This window comes from Vanessa tameamea, chromosome 15 (genome assembly GCF_037043105.1).
Source record: "Vanessa tameamea isolate UH-Manoa-2023 chromosome 15, ilVanTame1 primary haplotype, whole genome shotgun sequence".
NCBI lineage: Eukaryota > Metazoa > Arthropoda > Insecta > Lepidoptera > Nymphalidae > Vanessa > Vanessa tameamea.
The window spans coordinates 6716644-6729852 of NC_087323.1; the positions used below are offsets into that span (position 1 = coordinate 6716644).

At 33.3% G+C, this 13209-nt stretch overlaps 1 protein-coding gene across 2 annotated transcripts in view; it reads left to right on the top strand.

The window, feature by feature from the left end:
- Positions 1-8813, top strand: part of LOC113399027 (uncharacterized) — a 190739-nt gene extending 181926 nt beyond the window's left edge. For both annotated transcript variants that reach the window (XM_064217162.1, XM_026638029.2), the window contains 8 exons: positions 794-900; positions 1193-1300; positions 1384-1477; positions 1639-1832; positions 2090-4201; positions 4555-4717; positions 5090-5258; positions 5386-8813. In XM_064217162.1, the coding sequence (XP_064073232.1) occupies positions 794-900; positions 1193-1300; positions 1384-1477; positions 1639-1832; positions 2090-4201; positions 4555-4717; positions 5090-5258; positions 5386-5587 (3149 nt within the window). In that variant the 3' untranslated portion in view covers positions 5588-8813. The remainder of the gene's footprint in view (positions 1-793; positions 901-1192; positions 1301-1383; positions 1478-1638; positions 1833-2089; positions 4202-4554; positions 4718-5089; positions 5259-5385) is intronic.
- Positions 8814-13209: the final 4396 nt, after the last annotated feature.

Sequence of the window (13209 nt, forward strand, 5' to 3'; positions counted from 1 at the left end):
TTCTCTGAAATAAACCAGCTCTATTAGTGGTGGCAATAAGGTTCATCTATATTTGGGTTCCAATTATGAACTCTCTCACTAACGAGATGGATTCGAAATCTTAATGCTGTAAGAAATGTAAACATCTTATGTGTGCAATATATTTTTATATCAAAAAAGTAACTTTCGTTTGCTTGCTATTCTTCCACCGCGGAGTACGATCTCTGAAATACCTTCTATATATAAATTGGCAAAACAAAACAGTGACTTTTTCCTGCTTGTCAACCGAAGAATAACCGAAACCAGCTTTTGAATGCTTTAATTCGACTTTTAGACGAACACTTGTATAATTAAAACTCCTAAAACACTTATTTTAAATCACAGTATTCTTTAATATTAAATTTTATCAAATTATATATATTTATAATATTAGAAAACTTAATTAATTATTCAAAGTCCAACCGATCTACCATACTTACCGCAATTAGTGCTTACCGCTAGCTCTATGTTTAAATACCTATTAAACAAATACATATAGTTAATTAGTCATACATAAACATAAAATACATATATAATAAAGATGTTAATAAGGACTATTCTTGGGTGAACCGTGTAAAAACAACTTTTTATGATGTTCGTATTGTATGTACCGATTTCTCGGTACTGACGTATACAATATACATCACTGTAGAGTCAAACAAACAGTATAATTTAAATATAATACTTAATTTGAAATGGTCCTCGAATTTTTGTTTTGATATTAAAATAAATAAGATTGAATTGTGTTTTAATTATAGTTAATATTTTGCCGCAGGATATTATCAGCCGGCAGGGCCGCTGATTAAAGAAACCAGCGCAGACGCAGAGCGAGCGCTTGCAAGATATCACCCCCCACCACATTACCATGCCCCCCATCCACCTGTGAGTATTCAACATAACATTTTTATGTTATTACTATATGTATAATAAAATATATTCATTGTTAAATGAAAATATATGAGTATATTTATCACCTAGATATAAAAGTAATGTAATACTGATAATGTGCAAATAGCAGTCGTTATTTTTATTAGCACACACATTACCTTGTCCGTAATTTAACCGTAGACGTAATCTAATTGACAGTCTAAATTCAATATTTGTAATTTTTAAGTATTTGTATTTTTAGAAAATTTGACAATACGTATTAACTTACCAATATATTTTTAATCAGGTACTGCAACAGTACGGGCCTCCGTACTACCCAGCGGAGCTGTGCTACGGGCGGTATTACCGACCGCCAGGCCCCTATCACATGGGACCTCCACAACCTGATGCACAGGTTAAAGCTAAATTCAATTTTGTAACAAATGTATTCTGTTTCTAATGAATTTAACGCTCATTTTGTATGTTATATTATTCCAGATGGTAAGCGTAGCAAGTGAGCCATACCCTCCACCGCAGTATTATGGAACGCCACCATGCTATCAACATTCACCTCAAAGGATACCCTACGTAGGTTAGTGTCTAACGTAATAAAATTAACTTGTCAATATAATGATTTCGTAAACCTCTATGTCGATGTATGGAGCTAATTGAACACCCTTTTTAACGAATAATGCAGCTCATTTACAATATTTAAAGTGACAAATAATTAACTCAATCGCGTCTTCTTTACAGAATACCGAGGATGCCCGTGCCCATTAAACGCGTGTCCAAAAAACGTCCTTATTGGGCCCGCTACTGGTAAAGCCCCTACCGGTGGCGGCCCAGCGGACGTACCTTCAACCCTCGCGCCGCCCGGGGGCGCCTTCCGACCGAAGGTGCGGGCGTGCGTACTCGACTCTGCCGCCGACAATCACGGCAGCGGAAAGGTGAGATATAATAAACCGGCCACTAATCATTTAGCTTTGTGAGATTAAACATAATTAGAAATAAGCTTCCCGTTGGTTTAAAATAGCAAATACGCACATTATTTAAATTAATGAAACAATAAACAAACATTTTTTTCTTATAATATAAATTACGTTATTATATAAATTTATTATAAATATTATAACTGTTAAATAATTAAGTTAAATAAAAATAGGTTTTTTAACAATGCAATATTTAATTAAATATGTTTTTTTAGGATCCACCTTTAGAGCCAGAGCCACCTGAGCCACCTACAGCAGCCGACGCTCCACATCCGTGCCCAGTACCAACCATCGGTGGTGCTTCCCCTAAGCGAGAAATGTACGACGTACGGGACAATCTTCGATTAAACGCTGACATCCCGGGTCCAACTGAAGCTGTAGGACCACCTTCTCCGGCAAGGGGAGCGTGCGCCCCGCAACCACCGCCCGCAGCACCTCGACGAGCTCGACTCGGCAAAGCCATGGCTAGACGTTCACTCGCAGGTGACGACACAGGACTGTTAATTTCGGTTCCACAACAGCCTGCTATTAATCACAATGATGCAGATGATGATGTTCTCGCCATATCACCTCCTATTTGCGTGCCTATTGATCTTTCCTCATCCGACGAAAGATCGACACCGTTGGTTGATGTTAAAAAAGAAAATGAAGGTCCTACCTATGCAACCTCGAGAAAAACAGACACGCAAGCTCTTAGAGAGCACAATTGCACAACAGCCTTAACAGACGCGGTTGACGTTACGGAATCCGCGAAAGCCGTTAAACGGAGATATTCAAAACCAAAGTTGGAAATAGAAATGAAAGACGTACAACTCGAGGACGCTTGTAAAACAAATGGGATCGGGGAGCATGTAAAGTTACAAAAACGGAGAAAAGTTTCTGGTGAACATACACATGTTACACGAACTGAAACTATAACGAAAGAACCAAAAAAGAAATTGAATTGTAATAAAAGAACACCGAAAACATCATCTGGTGACAAGAAAGCACATAAAAGAAAATCAGAATTAGCTCTTACGGAGCCAAAAGCTAAAAAAACTTTACTTGAGGCGGTCAATAATGATGACCCGCGTCTTATGAATATAGCAGCAGTTCCTGATAATGTTTTATGTATGAAACCTAAAACTAAAAGTGCTCTTCTACTCGACAATTTAATAAAGAAAAATAGCATCGATAGGCCAGATGCCAAAGGATATACACCAGATACAAAGTTAAATCCTGCTGAACTTTTTCTAGCACCGAATGAAAACATTTCGCAAAGCAATATAAAGAAAACGCTAAATATAAATAACAACATCGTAGAAAATAATGTTCCTGTAAACGGCGTACGATCGAAAACTATTGCGGCAGTAAGTCAACTTGTAGAAAAAAAATTAGCTTATAGAAATTCTTGTAAAATTGACAAGGTAGATTGCAAAGTTACGCACAACTTGAAGTCAGTATTATCAACTCCCACCGAAGCTTTAAATATAAAAGAGGACCAAAACCATGAAGTGCTATTGAAAAGTGAAACAAATATAGAAAAATCTATTTCAAATCTTTCGGTTGAAAACGATACTAAGAAAAATGCTGATATCAAGGACAGTTGTGAATATAAAGAAAGTATTAAATGTGCTAATAATATAATAGAAAACAATATTCCTTTTGACATTACAAAACCAATAAAATCTACGAAATGTACAAAAGCCAAGATCGTGACTAAGAAATTGGAAAATACTGAAAATATGGATGAATCTCAAAAACCAGAAAAGAGTTCAGAAGAAAGTCCGCTACTAGACTCCAATTCGTGTGAAAGCCCTGGTGATAATATAGGTTTAGATAAAGCACTATCTAAAAGATGCAAACTGGGCATAGATAAAACTAATGAAGAATATAAAAGCAAAAACGTTGAGACGTTAGTTAAGTTGCTAGCGTCAAAGAAACAAGTTACAAAATCATTGGAATCTGAATCAATTGTAAATGATGTCGAGCAAACAGACCTCGAAAATAATAAAGAAAAAGAAATAACTTCAACGAAGCGTTGTAAGTTAACAAGCGAAAAAGTTAGCGGAGAAGCTAAAAGTAAAAATGTCGAGAAGGTGGTCAAGTTACTTGTTTCAAAAAAGACAGTTATCAAGACAGATGAAGCTTCATTAGTTGTAGAAGATGCTTGTTCGTCACCGGTTCCTAGTATTAGAAAGACCAGAAGAAGAAGAAGTGGAGGGCGACGTATGCGACGAGTGACGGCTCCTTTAGCTCCGCCTGACTTGCAACCCCGGGCGCCGCCACGGTGGAGCAACGGGTGGAACTGGGACGGCGAAAACTACCTTTCTAAAGTCTACCTCAATGTAAGTATTATTTATGTAATATTTAAGGCTACAACAATTTTTAAAGAATGAAGTAGAAAGAGATCTCTTCTGGGTCCCACATCTCGATCCATTTCTATCTCCTCATTCATAAAATTCATATAAATAATGTCTTGCCTTATTTTTGAGATAACAATCCTTTAATAGATAATAAATAAAAAAATAGTATATAAAAAAGGTCCGATTAAAAAAGAGAACACGAGAAAAAATATATATTTGATAGCGAGATACAATGATAGGATTTTTTATGAGAACGCTATCCATGTGAAACGAAAATGTATATCTCGTTTAAACATACATCGAATGCTCAACAAACGTCATGGTTGCCTTCTCAGAACGATTCCCGCCTGGACCGCACAGCGCGGTGCTGGCCGCGCATGTCGCACGCCAGCGGAGACCGCGTGGCGCGCGGCGATTGCGTGCTGCTGCGAGCGTCGCAGGCACGCGCACAGCCCTTCGTCGCGAGGATAGCTAGCTTGTGGGAGAATCCCGATGACGGTAACTATACTATGTTACGTACTAGTTTTCGCACTTTATAGATGATACCGACGACCCGTCAGGGTTTAGGCATTAAGAAGTCTATGTCCTTCTTTGGAGTTCAAGCTCGCTTCATACCAAATTTTATCAAGTTCGGTTCAGTGGTTTTGCCGTGAAAGAATAACAGACAGACAGACAGTTACTTTCACATTTATAATATTAGTATAAATAATATGGCAAATTAGTTTATCTAAAAACAGATTGAAAGTAATTGCTCAAAATTATAATTTAAATAGCTTTCCGATTTTTGTTACTATATTTTTAAATATCTACCTTTAATAACATTATATCAACTCGACTAACAATACAAAATGTATACGTTGCATGTTTCAGGCGAAATGATGGTGTCCTTGGTGTGGTACTATCGGCCGGAACACACGGAGCGCGGGCGGCAGGCGGCGGACGCGCCCGACGAGGTGTTTGCATCCCGCCACCGCGATGCCAACTCCGTCGCTTGCATCGAGGACAAGTGCTATGTGCTCACCTTCAATGAGTACTGTCGGTGAGTGTCTTATGGGAGTCAATTCCGCCATCTTCGTTTACAAGTTATTTCAAATAATAATCAAAAACAAATGCAAGTTTATAAGCCTTAAAATTATCAACAATAATATTTTTTGGTATTTTTTTAGATACAAGAAACGGCTCAAAGCAGCCGAAGAGGGCATTATAATAGCGCCGTCAATAGTCCCGGCGCTGCCTGCGAGCGAGTTCACATCGGCGCTAGCGCCCAACGACACCAAGCTACCGCCCTCAGTCTCCCCAGAATTAGTACTGTTTTGCCGAAAAATCTACGACTTCAGATCCAAGAAGATACACGTTCCCAACAAATGAACCACCGACCGAAACATTTGGATGTCGATTTTTACAAAAAATAAATTCGGGCTCGGTGGACCTCAAGATTTTTGTAAGTATTTTTATCCAATTAGGAGTGAACACCAAAGTTTGGAGTTAAGTCAATGGGCGGTATTTCGCGATCGAGAAGTGCCGAGTATAGAACTCGGTCTCGACGTGAGAATTGTATACTTTACATCGTAGTGTCTCGTCAAACCTTAATTAGTACAAAACCCGATTCCAGTAGATTGTGTGTGGCCATTTTCTTTTTGAATATTCGCCGATCGGTCGTTCTGTTGCTTGTATTGTAAAGTAGTGATGTTTCTTGTTTATTAAATTGATTTGCAAAATGTGTATCGATCATGATGATGAAGTTTTGACAATGGATGCCTTTTTATAAAAAATAAGTAGTTGTAAGGAAAATCATGAATGCATAATTGTGAATAGCAACATGTTTATTTTTGCTTTGGGATTGATGACTAAGTATTGTGTATTCTTACTTCTGTAGAGGCAATGAGTGTTTGTAGTAGATGCTGACTTACTCTCCGTGTAATGTCTCTCGGGTATTTCGGTCTAACATTATTTTTTCATGTTTTGTTTGGCTAAAAAGAAAAGGCATTTATACGAATAAAATTAATTTTAATTTACTGTTACATTGTTATCTACGTAGAGTCTATAATAAATTATTATTTTAATAAGTTAAATACAGCGCAAGTAAGCTATGTTATATTGTGACTTGATTTTGCAATTCACCGAATTTGTAAAGAATATCAAAGTATCGTAATGATCAATGAAATCAACAAGGTAGTCAAATATAATGTGGAGTAGGTTCAATCGACGCAATGAAATAAATAAATAATTAAATAAGAAGAAGACGGAATCAAGCAAATTAATTAGTTCTCCTATATAGTAAAATCAATTAATTTTTATTTACCTTAGATACATATACTGTTTTGATACCAGTTTTTTCATCACAACTTTCTTCTCCAGGTTTTATTTAATTTATATAGAAAATACATTTTCCTATTATTATTATTAGCGTAAAAGTAGTAATGAGTCTCATAATTTGACAACGTTAATTTACTTTAAATTGTTCAGTGTAAAATTGAATATATATTTTTGATTATTTAATAATAGTATCTGATCAATGTTTTACCATTTTTTCAAATCAAGTTAAACTTTTATAACCATTTAATAAAGGCTGCTTATCAATTTAATTTTTCACTATTGTCTATAAAGACTGATTTTTCAAAGGCAAAAATAACTTTTATTGCAACATAAAATTGTACTCATTATTTTGTAAAACAAATCGTTGACACAATTTTATTTCACATTAAGTGTCAAATTTTACACTTAAAAAAATAACAAGTGGGAACATTGTAACATATTTTAAATATAATGTTAGTGCATAGATGTAAACAAGTGTGGTGGACGGAAAGAGATATATTGTATGATTACTATAGCAAAGTCTCTTATCATTAGAGTTTATGTCCGAAAACACGAAGAACTCATTTTAAGTTATGAAAAGACTTTCACATTTCAGAATTTAATTTAAGTTACATGAAGCAAGTTTTACAATACCATATAAATTTAATGTGTGATTATTTTCTTTTAATATGTACTGTGTCGATTACATTTATGTAGCAAAGGAAATATAAAACGTTATTGTTCCTCAGTGGGATATAATTTAAAGGGCATTTATATGTAAATGCAATTTGTGCACAATTGCTTTTTTCTGTTTCTTACAATGTATCTCTAAAATATTTCCGTTGTTGGCTGTCTTTCTATATTTTTTTGACTATATGTTGTACATATTTACTTAGTCTTAATTATGTGTTACTTTATTATCTTTCCAGTGAGATTTTATATTGTATTTAAAAAAATAACATCAAATAAATTAAGAGCATATAAATAATAGCCGCGCTTTTAAATGATACGAAATGTAAACTAAATCAAAAATGTTTTAAAAATTGTTTTAAAGTACTTTGTGTACACAGTGAACATTTAAAAAACTTCCATTTATGTAATTTAACTACTTTGATACATCCAAAATACTAGTATTTATAGTTTGATCAGAGGCTACAGTTTTTTCATTTGCCTCTAGAAACAAGGTTTTTTGAGCCACTCATCCACTCTAAATGTCAATTAATAAATAGCGCCAATTTATATATCATGTAAAATACTATAACAATCTAATTTTTTTTCTTTGTGGCGTCGCAGGTATACAATTTCCATTGCGTAAATTATCAGTATGAACAAGCGAAAATGTTACTGAATTCGTAAGACCTTTTACTCTTTCCTGGTTGTTAATTGATAATGACAGTAATAATGGATAATAAAAAATACAATGAAACGTAAACTTTTATTAACCAAAGATTTATACGCCTGTAAACTCTAGTTAAGTCGATGGCATTTGTTTCACGACAATATTATTGTTTACATTCAGAATCATTTGAAAGTGCGGTATAGTTTTACTTTAAAGTAAAAGTAATAAAAACGTAATCTATGTTTTTAAATTACATAAATCTTCCAGTTTGACAGCATTGTAAATTTTAGTATACTAATAATTATTATAATCTCACTGGTGTCTATTCCAAAGCTTAAGTTCTCACTATTTTCTTATTCTTTGCTTGATGCCAAAAAAGTTAGCTGCAAAAGTTCTATTATTCAATAATAATGTAATACCATTCTCTTTTCTATTTAGGTTATACAAATGTCGATGGATTGTGCGCGCGAACACTTCGAAATAATGTAATGGGTAGAAAGTATTCCAAATCACTTTTAAAAATAGACAATAACGGACTATAAAATTTAAATATTATGTATACAATAAAATATACAAATTATATAAGTTTAACATTTCAAAAAAATTTATAACCTAGAAGTACTAATCACGTACACACTTCATCGATATTATTACTCATTACTAATTAATTATAGAATTAATGAGTAAATTCCATAATAGTACTATTACTATAAGTGAGCTCTCCCTTGCTTGTAGATGGAATGTTTTAAAGAATGTTACCTGGATTCCGCAGTTGCAACCTTCTTATAGTCAATGATAATTTTTAGAATTAGGTTTACTAATAAGAAAAATACCTTGTTTTTATTATTTATTTGTTTCAATGGAAATTATATAGGTATATTTTTATTATTGTAACCTACATAGTTACGTTGGCTGTAATTTAATATTGATGTAAAAGTAATATATGTATTTTTATTTCAACCTATGTTTTATTTTCCTCGTTAAAAATATTTTATTAAAAAGACGTACATGATACAAGTGACTTTAAGTAATGAAGAAACCAGTCGTAGTCAAGTGGGAGTTCGCGTGAAGAGGGTTTTGGGCTGTCACGGTACAAAATAAGAAGGAAATATTTACTGTAGTCCATTATGACTATTACACAGACAAATGTAATAAATAAAATAATATAATATAAAAATGCTTAAAATAGTATAAATATTTTTGGGAAAAAAAAATCACCAAATGAAAGTAAACTTTTTTTAATTATATTTCTGAATTTATTTTTCAAATAGAAAAAATAAAAATCTTATAACTTTATTTAAGAGTACTACAATACCCACTACATACAACGATCATGTTGTTTCACTGAAAGTAAATATTATATTCAGTACGTACCTACATTGATTTTACAAAAATTTTACATTTTCTGTTAGCAAATTCTGAAAAGAAATAAATGTATTTTAATAGAAACTTGAAATTTTCTATTGCAATCGCCAAATTTGGAACTTCTCATACATCGATGATAGGATTACAAATTACCCACTGATTATACCCTAAGCGGTAATAGCTTGCGACAAACGGACGGACATACATAATAGTGCTGGTAGTACAGTAATACAAAATAGTAATGGCTGTATACAAGTATGTACGTTAAGATTTGAGTAAATCATTACCATGTGATCAGTTTTAATGAAACAACGCTGTGTTGTGCTTTTTTCGATAATATTTATAATAGTTCTAACTGCGAATGTATCTTAACATAAATAAATCAGCGAATCATACATATTTAAGTAAACTACTTACTCAGTTAAGCTTACAAATCCAAAACAAAAAAACACAACGAACACTTTTAACACAAATCGCGCCTATATCGACCATTACTATCCAAAAAGCTCAAAAATTCAAAAAGATAAAATAATGGCGGCTTAATCCAGTTTCGCGCGCTTTTGTTTTTTTTTATTTGTTGATGATGTTGATTGCGTATCTCAAACGGAAATCAAAATATCCCATAAAGATACAAGATATATATTTTTTAAATAAATAGAAGTCAGAAGATGAATTCTTTAAACTTTGCGAAAATTATGAAAACTTTATAACACTATACAGATCATGGATGTGATGTAAATAGTTATATTATGACTTAATTTTTGATTTTGTAAACTTAGGTATTTACCGACAATTTTTTTCTATACATATAATGAAGGAGTAAATCGACCGAATCTGTAGGTGTACATTAAATATTTTTTGAAAATACAAAGCTTATTATATTTTTATATGTTTAATAGCGGTCGCCCGCGGCTCCGCCCGCGTGGATATCGGTTACCGCTGCAAAAAGCCACGGTTATCAAAATGATTCCCAGGTCAATTCACAGACACCGACACTAACATCGACGACGCAGTCATTATCCGCAGGCTGCATAGATGAGCCGAGATGGCCCAGTGGTGAGAACACGTGCATCTTAACCTTTGATTTCGGGTTCAAACCCAGGCAAGCACCACTGAACTTTCATGTGCTTAATTTGTGTTTATAATTCATCTCGTGCTCGGCGGTGAAGGAAAACATCGTGAGGAAACCTGCATGTGTCTAATTTCAACGAAATTCTGCCACATGTGTATTCCACCAACCCGCATTGGAGCAGCTTGGTGGAACATGCTCCATACCTTCTCTTCGAAGGGCGAGGAGGCCTTAGCCCAGCAGTGGGAAATTTACAAGCTGTTAATGTAATCTAATGTGCATAGATTGTCTTTATGTGGATGTTAAAGTTATTAATGATGAAAATATTTAAATGTAATTAATACTAAGTTTTCACTTCTGCCGGCAGTCCCGGAGTGCAACCCGTTGTTTTAGGATAGATAACTAAAGCGATTATTGAAGAGCTTCTCTATAATAATCATTTTCAGGTAATATTTTCAGGTAACAAAATATACTGATGGTCGGGAGCCCCGGCCCGTGATAGGGCAATGTAAAGTTGCCCATGCGTAAAATGTTCTTTTCGTAAATCAATTCCTACTAATTTGAATGTTTGGCCCTGGGATTTTTTTATCGTTAGTGCGAAAGAAATTTTTACTGGAAATTGGAGCCTTTTGAAGGGTATAGGCAAATCAGTAGGAATCATGGGTATTCTTGGTATATGAGCTAATTCACCAACTGCAGGGCCGGTGATAATAATCTTCGCTACTATTAAATTATCTTTTAGCTCCTTTATAAGAAGTCTCGTGCCATTACACATGTTGGGAGGGCTTCAATTTCTGAGAAGCATTATCGGCGTGGCAACTTTTAACGACAGTTCATGAGGTGGTGGCCCAGCAGGGTTAAGAGAATTTAAAAATTCCTGGGGGTAGTGCACTGTATCCTCGATGTTAGTGACGGTGTCTGTGATGATGATTTATAGCACTTAACTTCACCCGGTACTTTCTACATAATTAAATTGTTTATTTCGTTGACTGTTTCATTCCTGGGAGAAATTATTTTGACAAGGATTAATAGCATTAGTAAAATAAATGTATTTAAATGTAGTCTAGAAAAAATTCAAGATTTTTAAATAAAAAAATGGTTGTTGTACCTCACTCGACATAGATAGGTATAGTGTGTCGCGGACTTTTTGTAGATATTTATAAGATCTACAACTAATTTGAACATTTTATGGTTCTATCTTTTATAGTTTAGGCAGCGTACGCAAAATAAATAACTTTTTTGGTTGATTTTTTACACCTTGAATCCGAAAAACCCAAATATCTTACGGAACCCTATTTTTTTTTCAAAATAAAATTTAGCCTATGTTACTCGTGGATAATGTAGCTTTCGAATGCTGAAAGATTTTTTTAAATCGGTCCAGTAGTTTTTGAGTCTATTCATTACAACCAAACAAAGTTTTCCTCTTTATAATATTAATATAGATTGTGTACTAAATCTTGGAAGTTACTAAAGTTACTAAAGTAGGAGATACTAAACAAGGAGGCGGATCGGTACTCTTCTTTAGCTAATGAAACTATACTGCGTCGGCCTTATGAAGCACCAAAACGGTTTTATACATACAAAGTTGAGATGGGCTGCTTGTAACATTGCGTATGTCGCTGCACTCCTCAGTTCCACTCGATTGGAGTTTAAATTATTTATGTAACAAACATGAATTTAATGTTCATGAAAAATAAATGGGTATTAAATAAAAAAAACACATTTTATATATAAACAATTATAATAAGTTCACAGTCTCTGTTTACAAGTTATATATAGATTAACCCCATCAAATATACAACACGATTACTAGCCATGCTACAACTACGAAAATCTAGTGTTTAACATAACTTGTGCATAACACTATACATAAGCAATACCACTGTACTGTCACCAACACACATAATACTCATTTAGTGGAAACTATAAAACCCTATCAGACATAGCCCACCTCTAGTCTAGTAGTATAACTTTGGAAAAACTATTTTTCTCTTCAGTTAAATGATTTTGATTTATTTTACTAAATTTAAGCTATTCAAATGAATCAAATCTGTGATGCATGTTAAGACAAAATAAACAACATTATTTCGTAAATTAAGCTCTACTTGTTACAATGAGACACATTTAAATAATTTATATTATTATTTTTTATAAGCAACTTCTAATGTGAACTTAAAATATTAATAAAAAAAATACTATAATCACTAGTCTCAACATTATTCTATGTGTTATATATTCCTATATATAATGAAAATATTCTTCAACATAATAAAATATACTTTAATCTAGTACAGGTAATTACAATTAAAAAAATGAAGAATTTAAATAACAAAATCTTATTTTCTTCTAAATTTGTTTTGTAATCATTAATCATCATTTCATATATATTTTACAAAATTAATATAAACAGTAAATTTTACACTATGAACAATTCGTATTAAAATAATGAATGTGGAAAATTATAAAAGGCAGACTGCATTTTTCTTTTTTTCTCTTCTCGTATTTTATTATTAAGAAAGATGTTAAATCCAAATTAGCTTTGTGGCTTAGTTCCATGCCATAGTTGTATATGTTAGCAGTGATGTAAATTGAGAATATAAATTTAGCACCTAAAGTACTTAAGGGATGAACCTTTCCACGACATCCCAAATTTAATACATTTTATTTTTACTTTATTCGACCTTTTGGTTAACATTTTATGTAATGTTAAACAAAAGTATACTCTTACTTCTGGACAAGAGGTAGCCTTTAACTCATAATGAGTTGGTAAATAAAGCTTTTTATTTTTTGCACACACAGCTATGGCAATATTTTAGTAGACACATGCAAGTTTCCTTACAAAGCTATCATTCACCACCGAGTATGAGATGCATCAGTAAAACTCAGCTATTCAGCCTGTATTTGGCCTTGTGAACTAGAGTT